At 47.0% G+C, this 18004-nt stretch overlaps 2 protein-coding genes across 2 annotated transcripts; one reads left to right on the top strand and one right to left on the bottom strand.

Moving 5' to 3' along the window:
- Nucleotides 1-1508: 1508 nt before the first annotated feature.
- Nucleotides 1509-5467, bottom strand: LOC109786909 (uncharacterized). Its single transcript, XM_020345475.4, has 4 exons — nt 5049-5467; nt 2783-3383; nt 2439-2688; nt 1509-1742 (listed from the first exon to the last, which is right to left on the bottom strand). The coding sequence occupies exons 1-4, from the start codon at nt 5206-5208 to the stop codon at nt 1710-1712; spliced, it is 1044 nt and encodes a 347-aa protein (XP_020201064.1). The 5' UTR covers nt 5209-5467; the 3' UTR covers nt 1509-1709.
- A 5095-nt stretch (nt 5468-10562) lies between these two features.
- Nucleotides 10563-11288, top strand: LOC141032486 (protein FAR1-RELATED SEQUENCE 5-like). Its single transcript, XM_073506238.1, has one exon. The coding sequence runs from the start codon at nt 10563-10565 to the stop codon at nt 11286-11288; it is 726 nt and encodes a 241-aa protein (XP_073362339.1).
- Nucleotides 11289-18004: the final 6716 nt, after the last annotated feature.

Below are 18004 nucleotides of genomic sequence, written 5' to 3'. Positions count from 1 at the left end.
GCTGGGGGCAGTGCCCCCCCCCCCCGCTTTGCCAATGGATGGGTTCTTCCTGATTAGTTCATTCGTATCTGGTAAGTTATTATGTGATCAATTGTGTCGTATTCTTAGAACAAATGTCATAACAAATCATGCATTGTTTCTATGGTTAGTGGAGGTGCATGTACTCTTGCTAACCTAGGATTAATATGAGGTTTGATATGGTTGTGTGCACGTCGATACATTCAGTGAGATGTGAAGTAAATCTCCACCCTCTGCTCGTCGTGGGACTCACTAGAGGTGAAGATTTCGTCGATCTCCACCCTCTGCTGCCTGAGGAAGCGCTGGAAGCGCCGGTTGACCTCCACCGAGGCTTCTGCTGGATGGACTCCAGGATGGCGCTCCGCCGCCTCCTCCGCTTGGGCGACCTCGGACTCTGTCATGGTCTCCTCAATGGCAAAACCCACAGGTGGCTGCGCCTCCCCCTCCGGCTCCACCGCGTCCTCCTCCTCCGAATCCGCCCCTCCATGGGCTAGGGGTACTACTCTGACTCCGACTGTCGCTGCTCCTCCTCCAGATCTGCCCCTCCATGGTTTGGGGGTACTGCCCCGCCTACGATTGTTGTTGCTCCTCCTTCGGCTCCAACGAGTCCCGAGGCAAGCCGACTACAATCCGGGCTTCGAGCCAAGCCCTAATCTCCTCTAGCAGCTGGAGGCGCCTCTCCGACGCTAGCATAGCGTAGGTGGTCACCCTCTGTCGGGCCATGGCTGTCGCAAAGATCGAGCAGAGAGCGGATCGGGTTGGCGGCGCGGAGAGCGAGAGAAGTGGATGTGCCTAGTGCTGGGGGTCGATGTCCGGCTTAAATAGCCCAGACGCTCATTGGATTGTTGGGTTTCCGAGCGATTTCGTATGAGACCCAAACATCAATCCGACGTGGCAGACGCATCCCGGGCCGCCTCATATCCGTCCTAAAATGGTGCCGGATATGAGGGGTGCTAGTCAGTCCGGACGTTTGAGACCGGTTTGAGGCGCCCGGCCGTAGATGTTGTAATTTTGCTTTTGGACAATTGTAATTGTGTCCTTCGCCAAGCTAAGTTTGGTTTTGAAGAGCAGGCAGCATACTACAGGAGTTTGTTGTCATGTGTAGGACACGAACCTACAACAAGTCAGTTAACAACCGACCGCTGAGCTACTAATAAAAGAACAGACTTAAGAAGCTGGCTATCGTTCTTTGAACCAACCAGTTTACCAGCAGACTACTCTTTCTTTTTTCTCTCTCCAGCTCATCACAAATCCTAGTAACTTGATTACTTCATGCTCCAGTGGAAATTATGATCGTGTTTCGACAAAATTATACTGTTTGTAGTGTAAAATTTACCGATTTTGTATGTAGATTGTGGCACCCCGAATGCTAAGATACTAGGTCTACTCACGGTGGATTGTTGTACGCGCCCTCAGAGACCAGTACGAGGTAGGGAGTGATGTTCAGGAATATCGAATAGAGTAAACGAGTGCTTAACCAAATACAGAAGTAAACGAGCAAAAGACAAGCGCCCCTGCTTGTAGATTAGTGCACAATAACAATAATAAGAATTCTTATACACCTAGCTGACACTATCCAGAAGTTCGATGATGGGAAAAACTGACTCCAAAATAGACGCACTTAACAAGACAACACGACATAGCAGGTTTTAAATAATTTTGTTCCAACATCCCATGAAGTATAGCATCTCCTAACCATGGTTGAAGGACTGGTACACCGGAACCTGCAACATTAAGAACCGGTCCTTCAGAACGATGACATGAAAATAAAGTTGGAGTTTGTTAGAATCAACAAACATTCACATAATAATTGAGACCATAATTGCTGTTTGGAGGATATGTTTCGAATTCAACTAGCCAAACAACCAAAGGACCATCACATGAGCAACTGTTGTGGCAAGCAATATAACGAAATTAAACATGATAATTGAATCAAACATTGTATAAAATAGAGCATTGTTATTGTGATGGAACAGAAGAGAGAAAGGTTGGACTCAGCAGCAAACAAGATACCACCAAACAACATTCTTATTTATTAACAGATTGCTTAAGAACCTTTCAAGCTTCAGGGGAAAAGCTTTATCAAGCTACCCCTTGTTTGCGACAGGGTCATAACTCATAACAACTACTGCCACTACCAGTACTATCTTGGGCATGACGAGGAAGAACTCGCTGTTATATAACATTCCCACCCTGCTTGGATGCAATGAGCATAACAAAGTGCTACCAGCCAGATTAAGCCAAGTTCTGTAAAGGGCTAAAAGCATGTGATATGTTGGTTTACTACTTTTTAGAACCCATAACAAAATTGGCTACCTTGCATGATTAGAACACGCACTTAGACAACTTAACCTTGATATTATCCTTAAATACTGAAACAAATTATATGCAAGCTCAGCAGAATCATATAACAGGCTTACCTGAGAAATCACATGGCCAAGATTGTCATAGCAATGGGGGTACATCATTGCTGGGGTAGGCCACTGTGGGTAAACAGCAGTTCCAGAAGATCCCATCGATAAATCAGGTTGACCAAAGTACACAGAAGGTTGGTTTCTCGGCATGCTAGGAGACTGCATATAACCAACACCATACTGCACAAACTGAGGCACGGCAAAATTGAAGGCGCCTGGGCTCACACCATAGTCAGGCACGGGGGGCCTAACATACCTGCAGAGGTGAACACATCAACACATTGATGGTTTGTAATCTCAACATTAAGACCCCATGGTGGCAGCAAAATTTAATAGGTGCACATGCTAACCTTTTGTAATTACGATCGTAGTCAGGATCACTACGATCTTTTTCAGTGTCCTTAAAAACAGCAACCCTGGAACGGCTATTGAATGTGCAACCCTTGTTCTCATCAACAGAAGGCTCAACATTCACCGGTTCGTTTCTGGCAATCGACAAACCTCCTAAATCACTTGGGCCTACAACATCTGCAGGAATGGAACCATTGAAAATGCGTGCCCGTGCCTTATTGTAATCATCTATCCTCTCTTCAACAGTTTTAGCCGCACCATTGTTGGTTCCAGCACCATATGCACCATTTTGGGAAGCTTTAGGCCTTTGACAAATGACAAACTTAAGCTTTTCTGCTGCCTCAATATCATTTCTTGCTTGTTTAACGGGAACTTCTGATAAAGCAATAGCTGGATATTTGCTTTCAGGTGTTTTTCTCGCAACTATCCTGCTATTAGAACCATCAACTAAGCTATCTGCTACTGTAGTCTCTAAACCATAATGTTGTGCAACACGATGAGCAGCACAGCGGAGGTAAGAAGTTGGAAAATGCTGGAATTCAAATTCATGCAGGTGATGATTCTGCATAAATTTCTGTATATCCAATTCCATCCGCAAAACTGTTGGAAGATTAAAGAAGAGTTAGACAATGACGTAAATATATATACAAAAAGCCAGAATAACTGAACATATAAAAATACAGTACAGCTTAACTGGTAGAAATAAATACATAATAAAGTGGATAGAAATTGTAATGACAAGCAATAATGTTACAAGCTGCAAATTGACTCCATAAAACCAAAATCAGGTAGCTTCAATACAGTCTATTACAGTTTAACTGTAAATTAATTATTTACACTGGTTACAGCACCTATGTTAAGATATTTCTCATGTGAGAATTCACGCAATGAGTCGATCATTTCGTTCTTGCAAGTACCACTAGAGAATGCAAGAGAACTGAACGAATTGGGAGAACTTAAAACGAGTCAAATTCTCAAATTCAGGCAGATTTCTACACCTGTTGCACAGAGATATGATACTATAGCACTGACAAAAAAAATTGATGTTAATGTATAAAGCATTGACAGAGATGCAAACTTAGACACCCCAAGCTGTGCGTGTGCAGAGCCATAGGTGAGGCATCCAGGAGAGCACTCCATCCAGGACAGCAGATTTCTGCTAAAGCTCAGAGGCACTAAGGTGCGCACCCCACACAGCTAAGGACGAGTTCGGACAGGAAGTGGAAACTGGAAATAAAAGGCAGAAGGTGCTAGGCATAAAGAGAGCTGAATTGGCCCTAAATTGCATATTCTAGGGTTTTTTTTTGTCTAATCTATCACCCACATAAATTGAAAAGAAAGGAAATGAAGCACATATAGTTGTGAAACAGCGGCAGTTGAAGGAGAGGTCAGCTGCAGCCTGCAAGTGAAAGAAGCCCATCCCCGTGACCTCATTGAGATGTTGAGAATTTCAGATTAAGATCATTAATCACCATCCTCCCTCGATGAAGCCTTTCCCTAATTACAGCAGCAAATTGTGCAATAATGGCCATCTCATCACTGTCTGTACACCTAACAGGATACAGCTGGTTTATCAAGACACAGGAATGCTGGTCCAAACCATGAGTCTATAACTGCCGAAATAACAGCCACTTGTGGAATTTTGAGAATAAAATATCTAATGCAACTCTAATTGCCATTTAGGTAGAGAAAAGTGGAAACGCAGTATGTCCAAGGATAAATAGCAATTGAGTAGCAGGCACGGGACATCTCTAGAGAAGTATAGGATCACATAAGCATGCATCTGCTCATTATTATCAGCAACAGTCGCATACACTTGACCAATATCAACCAGAGCAAACTACAGCCTGCAGGAGTATTGTTCTCTAGCTAATGGAGTACAAAATCAGCACAATCAGCATTGTAGCATGTAGCAACAAGGAAGCGCAAGCCAGCACTGTTCTAGCCCAGGAGATTGGCATACTGGCAGAATTCTATTAAATTTCGCCCTAATTACAGAGCAACAACTACATCCGAGCTACCTGAGGCATGAGAAGAATCCAGTCCCCAATTCGACACCAGGGGCTATGCGATACACCAGGGAACGAAGCCCTAGAAGCCAGGCACGAATCCAATCCTAAATCGCACCGCGCATCCACACGAGCCCGCCGCGAGCGACACGTCCTCTCGCGAATTGAAGGCAGGGCGGCGGAACCCTATCGGCGCGACGACGACGACGACAGGGATAGGGAATTGCGGGAAGAGATAAGGTTGCGATGCACGTACTCATGAGGCGGTGGCGGGGGTTGTCGAGCGCCTCCACGAGGAACGGGTCGACGTGGGAGGCCACCCGGTCGTCCACCTCCGTCGCCTCCCTCGGCCGCCCCTCGTCGGCGGGGGGCGAGGACGGCGGCGGCGGCGGCGGCGGGGCGGGGGCGGAGCTCATCGTGCGCGGCGGGGGTAGGGGTGGGTGGCAGGGGTAGGCGGGGGCGGAGAGAGGGGAGCTGCGGCCGGGTACGGCGACTCGCCTGCCTCTCCCTTCCCCTCCCGCTTCCCGATCCCGAAGTGGCTGCGCTGCGGAGAAGGCGAAGCGGAGCCCCGAGGGAGAGGAGAAGCGAGGAGCGGGTTCCCGACGCGACCACGGCTCCGGATTTTTCTAAACGCCGCGTGGGTCCCGTCCCATTCCGCGGCTGGATGCTGGATCCGGGTCGGATTGTGGTCGAGGAAGCTTGATTTCGACCGTTCGTTCAGGAGGTGCCACACGGTGCGCCGCCCAACCCTACCAACAACGGATTGTCACGATTCATGAAAACCCTTAAAAAGATTTAGGAGACCGATAACTGCCGCACGTGCGATGTATCGGGTGGTTGTACCGCACGCCTCGTGTGGCATGGAGAAGAACCCGCTCGCACGACCGCGTCCGGGCGCGCGCAGCCACAGCCCGCACGTCCGGTGTGTGGCAAAACCACCCACACGTCCGAGCCAAACGACCGCGCCGCCCGCACGACCCAGCACGCCAGCCGTCCCGGGCTCCTTCCGATCCCCAGTCCGCCCTGCCGCCATTGTCTCGCACCTCTCGATCCCCTACCTCCGTCGCCTTCCTTCTCTGGTTGCCATGGCAACCAGAGCAGATCCCTAACGCCTTTCCCACAGCTAACTACCCACCCCACCCCCCACCCCACCCCAACCCCGCCCTCCCAAGACGACGAGCCAAAACAGGTGGATCCCCGATCTCCTTCTGTTTCTCGACCTTCTTTTGTCCAGAAATCTGAATTTGCAAAATTTGCCCACGAAGATGGCGACTGGATACACGCTATTAGGGCAAACACCACACGAATTTGTGTGTCTTTGCATTTGCCCACCAACATACACCAGATCTGCCATATACTATGCTAAACTTGTGCCAAGCTTCTGGGTTGCTTGATGCGAGTAGTTGGTAGCGTAGTAATCACTATAAAATAGGGAGAGAAAGGAGGAGTTTGGCATGGGGAGGGAGGAAAAATAATTGCCACTTGTATCTGACGTCAGTTGCCATCTATCGTTGTCCGTAGTTGCCACCATGTTATATTATTGCTTGCCATCCTATTTTATTTTCTGTTGCCATCGCTTCAAAATGATAGATGGCATCCAGAATTTAGAAAAGAAAATGGATGTCATGTCCTACTTGCCATGAGGTGTTGGTTGCCTACGCAAGAAATGTTATGAGATTGCCGTGTTATCTTCTACGTGCAAACAGCAAGAACGCTTTTTGTGGATTGTTGATGCATTCTTGTTCATGCAGTGACTAAAAGCACAGTGGCAGAAAAGAAAAGCAAAAGAATGAATCACGAAGATGGCACTGATCCTTTGCTTTCTCAAAGGCCGGAAATGCCACCTTGGGATGCAGCAGAGTACAATCAACTCATTTCTTCAGGGCCATTGCTGCCACTACTAGAGCACTACGCGGGCATCGGTACGATGCATGATAAACAAAGAAGAAACAGTTGCCATGTTTGTGACGATGAAGATGTCATTCTACTTATATCCTACAATCTATTTTTAGCAGGTTCTTATGACCAAACCACAATCAGGGGGCAGCATGGCAAGTTTCGTCACAGGGCGCTAACGCTGACAAATGTACGGGCAACCAACTTCAGCTAGCTAATGTGGCAAATCAAGGTAACGCATACGAAAAAGGAACTTATTGTTGTGGACATGAAATTAAACTTGCAAGGATGGCAAAAGACTCACGAGTTATATCGGAAAAATGTAGGACCTTCATGCAGCACGTGGTATCAGGCAGCAAGCATGTACCTGCCATCTGTTGGAAATATGCCCTAGAGGCAATAATAAATGGTTATTATTATATTTCTTTGTTCATGATAATTGTCTATTATTCATGCTATAATTGTATTGTCCAGAAATCGTAATACATGTGTGAATACATAGACCACAACGTGTCCCTAGTAAGCCTCTAGTTGACTAGCTCGTTGATCAACAGATAGTCATGGTTTCCTGACTATGGACATTGGATGTCATTGATAACGGGATCACATCATTAGGAGAATGATGTGATGGACAAGACCCAATCCTAAGCATAGCATAAAAGATCGTGTAGTTTCGTTTGCTAGAGCTTTTCCAATGTCAAGTATCTTTTCCTTAGATCATGAGATCGTGCAACTCCCGGATACCGTAGGAGTGCTTTGGGTGTGCCAAACGTCACAACGTAACTGGGTGACTATAAAGGTGCACTACGGGTATCTCCGAAAGTGTCTGTTGGGTTGGCACGGATCGAGACTGGGATTTGTCACTCCGTGTGACGGAGAGGTATCTCTGGGCCCACTCGGTAATGCATCATCATAATGAGCTCAATGTGACTAAGGCGTTAGTCACGGGATCATGCATTGCGGTACGAGTAAAGAGACTTGCCGGTAACGAGATTGAACAAGGTATTGGGATACCGACGATCGAATCTCGGGCAAGTAATATACCGATTGACAAAGGGAATTGCATACGGATTGATTGAATCCTCGACACCGTGGTTCATCCGATGAGATCATCGTGGAACATGTGGGAGCCAACATGGGTATCCAGATCTCGTTGTTGGTTATTGACCGGAGAGGCGTCTCGGTCATGTCTGCATGTCTCCCGAACCCGTAGGGTCTACACACTTAAGGTCCGGTGACGCTAGGGTTGTAGAGATATATGTATGCGGAAACCCGAAAGTTGTTCGGAGTCCCGGATGAGATCCCGGACATCACGAGAGGTTCCGGAATGGTCCGGAGGTGAAGAATTATATATAGGATGTCCAGTTTCGGCCACCGGGAAAGTTTCGGGGGTTACCGGTATTGTACCGGGACCACCGGAAGGGTCCCGGGGGTCCACCGGGTGGGGCCACCTATCCCGGAGGGCCCCGTGGGCTGAAAGTGGAAGGGAACCAGCCCTTAGTGGGCTGGGGCGCCCCCCTTGGGCCTCCCCCCATGCGCCTAGGGTTGGGAACCCTAGGGGGGAGCTTCCCCCTTGCCTTGGGGGGCAAGGCAACCCCTTCCCCCCTTGTGGCCGCCGCCCCCCTTGAGATCCCATCTCTTGGGGCCGGCGCCCCCCCAGGGGGCCTATATAAAGGGGGGAGGGAGGGCAGCACACAACAGCCTTGGGCGCCTCCCTCCTCCCCTGCAACACCTCTCTCTCTCGCAGAAGCTTAACAAAGCCCTGCCGAGACCCGCTACATCCACCACCACGCCGTCGTGCTGTTGGATCTCCATCAACCTCTCCTTCCCCCTTGCTGGATCAAGAAGGAGGAGACGTCGCTGCACCGTACGTGTGTTGAACGCGGAGGTGCCGTCCGTTCGGCACTCAGTCATCGGTGATTTGGATCACGGCGAGTACGACTCCGTCATCCACGTTCATTGGAACGCTTCCGCTCGCGATCTACAAGGGTATGTAGATGCACTCCCTTCCCCTCGTTGCTAGTATACTCCATAGATGCATCTTGGTGAACGTAGGAAAATTTTAAAATTATGCTACGATTCCCAACAACGTCGTACACAGGTGAGTGCATGAAAGTGAAGTTGTGGAAAGTGAGTTGGGAGAAAGGAACATATATGACAGCTGCAGTTGCCATGCCTGGACAGCTTCGGTTGCCATGGCTAGACAGCTTCGGTTGCCATGGCTGGACAACTGCAGTTGCCATGTATAATCAAATGTGACTGCAATGTCTAAACAACCGTGGATGACAAGTGTGAACAAATCTGTGTGGCATGGTTGGACCACTACATGTGCCATGTTGAACAAACTACAGTTGCCATGCAATGACCAACTGCTACCATGATCGCAGGTTGTCATGGTGGAACCACATCGGCAAACATCGTGGCAAGCTTCACAGTTGCAGGAAAGCACTATTGCAGATAGAGCACATCAAATTGGAATGACAGACCACACAAGATCGGCACATGCGGCACAACAAGGTAAAAAAAAGTGAAAACAGAAAACAGTACTGCATTTGCTTTTGTGGGGAATAGCATGTGAAGAAAAGTAGATTTGTAACTGTGGTGGTGGAAAAAACAAACAAAAAATGCTACCAAGTGGTCATGTGCAAAAGAGTCGTATATTGTCTTCGGGATTTGCCAATTGCTATAAGAGTGTGTGCAACATTCATGATTGTTCACGTTTGCGTATTAAGCTCAAGCCTAGAATACAAAATTTTGATACTAGAGTATACTGGTTGCCATGTGTTGGCAACAGTAGTTGCCATGTATGTTGGACTGTATCTGCCATTGCTATGTGCTGCAAGTTCTGATGCTGAAAGAAGCTGGTTGCCATGTGTGGGCAATAGTAGTTGCCATGTGTGTTGGACTATTTCTGCCATTGCTATATGCTACAAGTTCTCAAGCTAAAAGACGCTGGTTGCCATGTGTTGGCAACGGTAGTTGCCATGTGGTTGGACTGTAGCTGCCATTACTGGAGAATTACAGTTGCCATGCATGGCCATATGCAGATTCACGGCTTGCTGTGTGAAATGATGTCATGCAAAATCACATGGAGTTGTTGTACTCCATTACGATACACATGACATTCAAGCAAAATCTTACGCTCGTACCTGATTTTTTAATGCAGGACCTTCAACTACAATTAACAGCGGCGCGGGGACATCTACTGCGGGGAGCTATGAGCGCACGGAAGACGCGTTCCACCAGCCAGCCAACACTCATGCCACAAACAATGCCGAGTCAGTGTCAGAAATGGCAATCGTGCCAGCAATACCGACAAGCACACATGTACACACCAGCACAAGCAACACTCAAGCAGGTGAAACAGCCGTCGATACTGAAGTGAATGATGAAACCGATGACGAAGCACAAGGGGATGAAGATGGTGGGCAATCAGAAATCATGATACCTCAGCCACCGTATCTTGGGCAGAGATTTGATTCGTTTGCAGATGCAAAGGAATTCTACCAGACATATGCAAAGTTCCATGGGTTTGCGGTCAACACCGAATACCATAGGAAAATTAAAAAAACTAACGAGTACAGCAGAGGTGAGATGAGGTGCTACAAGGCACGAAGAAACAAGAAGGGCAAAGGTGATGCGCCTGTCGTTCCGGGACGAAAGAGAGGTATCATTGTCAAGACAGAATGCCCTGTCCGGTGTAAGCTGAACGTAGATGGAGCACAGTGGGTGGTCACTGAATATTTGACGAGCACAACCACAAGCTAATAAAGAAGTTTGACCCGGTAAAATTTCTGACCGCCCACAGAGGATTCACCCCCTCGAGAAGAAATTCATAAAGCTGCTACATGATTGTAACGTCGGTCCATCAAGAATGGTGCAGATACTCTCCCTCATCCACAGCAAAAACGGGTCTCTGAGTAGCATGCCCTACCTACCAGCAGACGTCACAAACCTAAAGGCAAAGTACCATAGAGAAAGCAAGTTGGCTGACATAGAAGCCACGATAGCCTACTTCGATGAGAAAGCTAAAGAAGATCAAGATTTCTTCTACAGGATAAGATTGGACGATGAGGACCGTGTCAGGAACATGTATTGGGTGGATGGTGCTGCAAGAAGAGCCTACAAACATTTCCGAGACTGCATTTCTTTCGACACGACATATCTCACTAATAGGTACAAGATGCCATGCACTCCATTCATAGGAATAAATAACCACAATCAGTCATTGCAGTTCGGATGCGGGCTCATTCGGAACGAAGACACGGATGGGTACGTTTGGCTGTTCAAGACCTTCTTGGAGTGCATGGGTGGACTTGCTCCAATGAACATAATAACAGACCAGGATTTTAGCATGCGTGCAGGCATAGAGGAGATCTTTCCGTTGGCAGTGCACAGGCACTGCAGGTGGCACATTATAAAGAAGGCTGAGGAGACACTAGGACCGTTCTTTGCTGACCGTCCAGACCTGCGCAAGGCATTCGAGCTGTGCGTGGACCACAGCTTGACGGTGGAGGAGTTTGAAAGGAGCTGGATGGCTATGATTGAAACATATCAAGTCCAAGACCACGAGACGCTTGCTAGCTTGTGGGAGAAGTGAATGTACTGGGTGCCGACCTACTTCATGCAGTGCTTCTTCCTATTTCTGCAGACTACACAGCGCAGTGAGGGGTTCAATGCTGTTTTGAAGCGGTACGTGAGCCCTGGCAACTCATTGCTACAGTTTGCCAAGCAGTACACCGCTTTGCAACAAAAAATACTGGGATCCGAGCTACAGCAAGAAGCAAACACCGCGCTCAAGCAGCCAAAATTGCTAACGTATTTACCCATGGAGAGGCAGATGAGCAAGATATACACCAACACGATTTTTAACAAGTAAGTCAGTTGTGTTACAATCTTATTTGCACAAATCATGAAGGTACCAGGTGCCATGTAGAATGCAATGCAGTTGAAATGCTTATTTGAAAATGATGATTGTGTTGAAAAGTAGCCATTAGGTACAGAGTAAACATGATATGTAGTTGTCGTGCTTAATGAACTACAGTTTGCCATGCTTAATGAACTGGAGTTTGCCACGTTCACTCAACTGCAGTTACCATGTTTGCATAACTGCAGTTGCCATGTTTGATGAACTGCAGTTGCCATGTTTAATGAACTGTAGTTGCCATATTTAATTAAATGTAAATTCCAATGGCCATGATGGTATGGAATGCAAATGCCAAATTGAAGTTGTTATGTAGTTGCCATGTTTAAATGAAATGCAGTTGCCATGTTTACTCAACTGCAGTTGCCATGTTTAATGAACTGTAGTTGCCATATTTGAACGAATTGTAATTCCATTGGCCACAACAAACAAAAGGTGCTACAAAAAACTTCACACAAGAGTTTAACAAAAACCACACAAAACTTGCAGATTCCGGGAAGAAATAAAGCGTGCCAACATGTACACGGCTTTCCAGGTGGACGAACATACGTTCAAGGTGTGTTCTATCATGGGCATGTCGGATCCAGAACCTGAAGACCCCCACAAGGGAAGGAACTAGTTTGTGAAGGCATCGATAAGCGAAGGCGAATACTACTGCCAATGCTGCAAATTCGAACAGGACGGGATTGTGTGCTGTCACATTCTAAAAGTAATGGACTTGAACGCGGTGACATGAATGCCCCGCCATTTCATAAGGCGGCGATGGACTTGGGACGCTGACGACGCATTGGCGCCACAAACATCAAACGCACTTTTGGCCGTGCATGACGAGAGACCAGAGTCAACCATGGAAGCCGTGAGGCACGTTGTGTTGACAAAGAACTATGCTGAACTAATTGATGAAGCGTGCAATAGTGATGAGACAGCAAGGGTCGCAGAAAAACACAGGAAGGCCCTCAAAAGAGAGCTTGATGAGATCAAGAAGAGGAAAGCTGAGGAAGCCTTACACAGGTTCCCCCGCACATCAAGTGTGTCTTCGTCCACAGGGCCATCATCTGAAAACTCGGAGGTAGGATCTGGAACAACAAGCACACAAACACAGGTTAGGAACCCGCCCCGTTCCATCACAAAAGGGCGTCCAAAAGAGATAAGATACAAATCGGGATTGGAGATTCAAGCAAAACACAAGAAACCAAAGAAAGGGACGGGCAATCCGTAAACAACATTGGAGCACTTTGACTTGGTCCATGGTGACATTTTTTTGTAATCTAGATGTTCTAAATTTTGTAAAAACTGGAGAATGACTCTTCAGGTGCATCAGAATCTGAAGTAAAAATGCCACGAAGGAATAGCTGCAGTTGCCACGTGTATGGCACTAAATTTGCCATGTTACTTGAACTGAATCTGCCATGCAATTTCTACTGAATCTGCCATACCATTTCTACTGAATCTGCCATGCCATTTCTACTGAATTTGCCATGTTATTTTTACTGAATTTGCCATCTTATTTTTTTACTGAATCTGCCATGTTAGTTGTACTGAACATGCCATGTTAGTTGTACTGAATCTTCACCGCGTAGATTTCCATGTCCAGTCAGCGCATTTTAGTCACACATATTGTATTCTGGTGCAAACTATGGGAAACAAGCTGAAACGGTCTCGTGCAGCAACCGCACAGGTTACTGCTCCGTGATCAAACTACCATGCTAGCCGGTACAGTTAGCAGTGCAAAAACCCCAAAAAGCCAAACAACAAAGAACAATAACTTTCAGTAACCATGACTGATCAACTACATTTGCCATGTTTTCAGACATCAAGGACGCATTCAAAACACCATGCTGGTACTACCAACCCACAAGCACATAATAATACTGAAAACACATAAACGTATCTGCTGTCAAACCTAAGTAGGTTCACATCCACACATATATTACAAAATATTCAAATGTCACTCACACGCCACCACTGTATACTAGGCTACGGGGAGATGCAGTCATAGCATATTACAAGGGCATAGTTTTGAAAAAACAAGGTAATACCTTACATTCCTCGACAACAGAATGTAAGGTAGGCGTTCGGTCACGAGCACCACGTGATCACTTGTACTTCTTGGCGGATTTCTTCACAACTTCCTCTATGAACTCACGTGCGTTGGACCGCGTGTTGAAATCTTCATTCATCAACCAGTTCCATGTGTAAATTTTGCGGAGCTCGACGACCATTGCAGCTGTGACGACAGGAACCCGTCGACCTTCCCACTTTGCAAGGTATTCCAACGTGTGGAAGCCGCAGTCGTGCCTAAACAAGAAAAGAGTCGGGTTAACTTACAAGAACATATAGAAAAAATCATAAACTTCAATTCAGAGGTGACAAAAAGAGAGGGTGAGCATTGGTTTGGAGGACACATGAAGAAAAGATTGGAAAATACCGGTTTCCTTGCTTCGTAGTCGCCACGTACTCAATTGGAAAATGTCTGATCTGGACCTTTGAGTTTTCATAGTGACGGTTCCATGTCTCTTTGAGGTTGTTGATGAAGTATTCGGCATGCGTAGTAAGGTCTGCATCAGCTTCTGAACGCATTGAATCAAGCACCTCAAAACGTTGGTTCTTCAGGTCAAGGCAGATCGCGTAGTGGTGACCACACTTGTCATGTGGATCGTGTGGTGCAAGCTCCTGGAACATGGGGAACAAGACCTGCAAACAAAAATGAAGGAAAGAAAAGAAGCAGAGCTCACATTAAGAACAGAAATGATGTAGTTGGGAAAATGACATGTAAAGATATCACCGGTTACACTAACAGGCACATGAGTGACTACGAAAGCATCAAGGGTCCAAGAAAAAGTGGACCAACGTATAATGTTTAGTTGTAGTGGGTAATTAAAAGAAGTTGACGTCCATGTATGAACAAAGTTGCCATGTATTTTAGTTTGAAGTTGCCACATAGGTTGTGTTAGGAAAGCAAATCAGAAGTCATTTTACATGGCAGCTGTTGCCACATGAAACAGCTGTCACAAAACAGGGTGTAGCCCACATCTGAAGCATAGCTACTGGCAACAAAATAACATGGGAGGAAAAAAATGTGCAAAAAAGGAAGGAGTACTCACACATTTCTTCATTGTGAGCTTGAAATCACCATGCTCAGCAAAATGCTTCCTCGGGATTTTGTGGTGGAAGTCACCATCCCATATTTTGCACGTCACAATGTACTGCATGATTGTTTTGTCGGGAGACATATCCATATGCCTGTTTATGAAGTCAATCCCACATGCAACTACATTCTTCGACATTTTACCGAGTGGCCTCACAGACTCGGCAAGATCACCCAGGTCAACGTACGTCGCATCACATTGTATGATCTTGGTTCTGTCCAAACATGAGCTGTATGAAAATGATATAACATGAAAGAATCATGTCTACTAAGTGAAAAAAAGAAATAAAACGTAAACGGAGCATATCTAGAAATATCAAAAGGATGAATAGTAAAAAGAGCAAAGCAAATGAGAGGTTTATGTGGGTGTGGTCATTACGCTTTCAGCTCCTATTGGAAATATGCCCTAGAGGCAATAATAAATTGGTTATTATTATATTTCCTTGTTCATGATAATCGTTTATTATCCATGCTAGAATTGTATTGATAGGAAACTCAGATACATGTGTGGATACATAGACAACACCATGTCCCTAGTAAGCCTCTAGTTGACTAGCTCGTTGATCAATAGATGGTTACGGTTTCCTGACCATGGACATTGGATGTCGTTGATAACAGGATCACATCATTAGGAGAATGATGTGATGGACAAGACCCAATCCTAAGCCTAGCACAAGATCGTGTAGTTCGTTTGCTAAGAGCTTTTCTAATGTCAAGTATCATTTCCTTAGACCATGAGATTGTGCAACTCCCGGATACCGTAGGAATGCTTTGGGTGTACCAAACGTCACAACGTAACTGGGTGGCTATAAAGGTGCACTACACGTATCTCCGAAAGTGTCTGTTGGGTTGGCACGAATCGAGACTGGGATTTGTCACTCCGTGTAAACGGAGAGGTATCTCTGGGCCCACTCGGTAGGACATCATCATAATGTGCACAATGTGACCAAGGAGTTGATCACGGGATGATGTGTTACGAAACGAGTAAAGAGACTTGCCGGTAACGAGATTGAACAAGGTATCGGGATACCGACGATCGAATCTCGGGCAAGTAACATACCGGTTGACAAAGGGAATTGAATACGGGATTGATTGAATCCCCGACATCGTGGTTCATCCGATGAGATCATCGTGGAACATGTGGGAGCCAACATGGGTATCCAGATCCCGCTGTTGGTTATTGGCCGGAGAACGTCTCGGTCATGTCTGCATGGTTCCCGAACCCGTAGGGTCTACACACTTAAGGTTCGATGACGCTAGGGTTATAGGGAATAGATATACGTGGTTACCGAATGTTGTTCGGAGTCCCGGATGAGATCCCGGACGTCACGAGGAGTTCTGGAATGGTCCGGAGGTAAAGATTTATATATGGGAAGTCCTGTTTTGGTCACCGGAAAAGTTTCGGGTGCTATCGGTAACGTACCGGGACCACCGGGAGGGTCCCGGGGGTCCACCAGGTGGGGCCACCGGCCCCAGAGGGCTGCGTGGGCCAAGTGTGGGAAGGGACCAGCCCCTAGGTGGGCTGGTGCGCCTCCCACAAGGGGCCCAGGGCGCAGGAAGGGGGGGGAAGGGGGAAACCCTAGGCTCAGATGGGCCTAAGGCCCACCTAGTGGTGCGCCCCCCTCTCTCCCCCCTTGGCCGCCCCTCCAAGTCCCATCTAGGGCTGGCCGCACCCCTTGGGGGGAACCCTAGATGGGGGCGCAGCCCCTCCCCCTCCCCTATATATAGTGGGGGTTTTGGGGCTGCCATAGACATGAGAACATCTCTCTCTTGGCGCAGCCCTACCCCTCTCCCTCCTCCACTCCCGCGGTGCTTGGCGAAGCCCTGCAGGATTGCCACGCTCCTCCATCACCACCACGCCGTCGTGCTGCTGCTGGACGGAGTCTTCCCCAACCTCTCCCTCTCTCCTTGCTGGATCAAGGCGTGGGAGACGTCACCGGGCTACATGTGTGTTGAACACGGAGGCGCCGTGGTTCGGCGCTTAGATCGGAATCAACCGCGATCTGAATCGCTACGAGTACGACTCCTTCATCCGTGTTCTTGCAACGCTTCCGCATCGCGATCTACAAGGGTATGTAGATGCACTCCCCTTCCCCTCGTTGCTAGATTACTCCATAGATTGATCTTGGTGATGCGTAGAAAATTTTGAGTTTCCGCTACGTTCCCCAAGAGTGGCATCATGAGCTAGGTCTATGCGTAGTTTCTATGCACGAGTAGAACACAAAGTAGTTGTGGGCGTCGATTTTGTCAATTTACTTGCCGTTACTAGTCTTATCTTGATTCGGCGGCATCGTGGGATGAAGCGGCCCGGACCGACCTTACACGTACACTTACGTGAGACAGGTTCCACCGACTGACATGCACTAGTTGCATAAGGAGGCTAGCGGGTGTCTGTCTCTCCCACTTTAGTCGGATCGGATTTGATGAAAAGGGTCCTTATGAAGGGTAAATAGAAATTGGCATATCACGTTGTGGCTTTTGCGTAGGTAAGAAACGTTCTTGCTAGAATCCCATAGCAGCCACGTAAAACATGCAACAACAATTAGAGGACGTCTAACTTGTTTTTGCAGGGTATGCTATGTGATGTGATATGGCCAAAAGGATGTGATGAATGATATATGTGATGTATGAGATTGATCATGTTCTTGTAATAGGAATCACGACTTGCATGTCGATGAGTATGACAACCGGCAGGAGCCATAGGAGTTGTCTTAATTTATTGTATGACCTGCGTGTCAATGAAAATGCCATGTAATTACTTTACTTTATTGCTAACCGTTAGCCATAGTAGTAGAAGTAATAGTTGGCGAGACAACTTCATGAAGACACAATGATGGAGATCATGATGATGGAGATCATGGTGTCATGCCGGTGACGAAAGTGATCATGCCGCGCCTCGAAGATGGAGATCAAAGGCGCAAGATGATATTGGCCATATCACGTCACTTTATGATTTGCATGTGATGTTTATCATGTTTACATCTTATTTGCTTAGAACGGCGGTAGCATAAATAAGATGATCCCTCACTAAAATTTCAAGAGACGTGTTCCCCCTAACTGTGCACCGTTGCGAAGGTTCGTTGTTTCGAAGCACCACGTGATGATCGGGTGTGATAGATTCTAACGTTCGAATACAACGGGTGTTGACGAGCCTAGAATGTACAGACATGGCCTCGGAACACATGCGAAACACTTAGGTTGACTTGACGAGCCTAGCATGTACAGACATGGCCTCGGAACACAA

This window comes from Aegilops tauschii, chromosome 1 (assembly GCF_002575655.3).
Source record: "Aegilops tauschii subsp. strangulata cultivar AL8/78 chromosome 1, Aet v6.0, whole genome shotgun sequence".
Lineage (NCBI taxonomy): Eukaryota > Viridiplantae > Streptophyta > Magnoliopsida > Poales > Poaceae > Aegilops > Aegilops tauschii.
Note: the sequence above shows the minus strand (reverse complement) of the source record. Positions and strands in the feature narration are given on the sequence as shown.

What these genes read in the sequence shown, in the direction of transcription:
- LOC109786909 (XM_020345475.4), bottom strand. Translation starts at nt 5,208, where the DNA reads ATGAGCTCCGCCCCCGCCCCGCCGCCGCCGCCGCCGCCGTCCTCGCCC. An exon ending in CCCCCGCCACCGCCTCATGA is followed by an intron (nt 3,384 to 5,048) that starts GTACGTGCATCG and finishes ATCTTCCAACAG; the next exon opens with TTTTGCGGATGGAATTGGAT. An exon ending in TTGGCCATGTGATTTCTCAG is followed by an intron (nt 1,743 to 2,438) that starts GTAAGCCTGTTA and finishes TTAATGTTGCAG; the next exon opens with GTTCCGGTGTACCAGTCCTT.
- LOC141032486 (XM_073506238.1), top strand. Translation starts at nt 10,563, where the DNA reads ATGGTGCAGATACTCTCCCTCATCCACAGCAAAAACGGGTCTCTGAGT.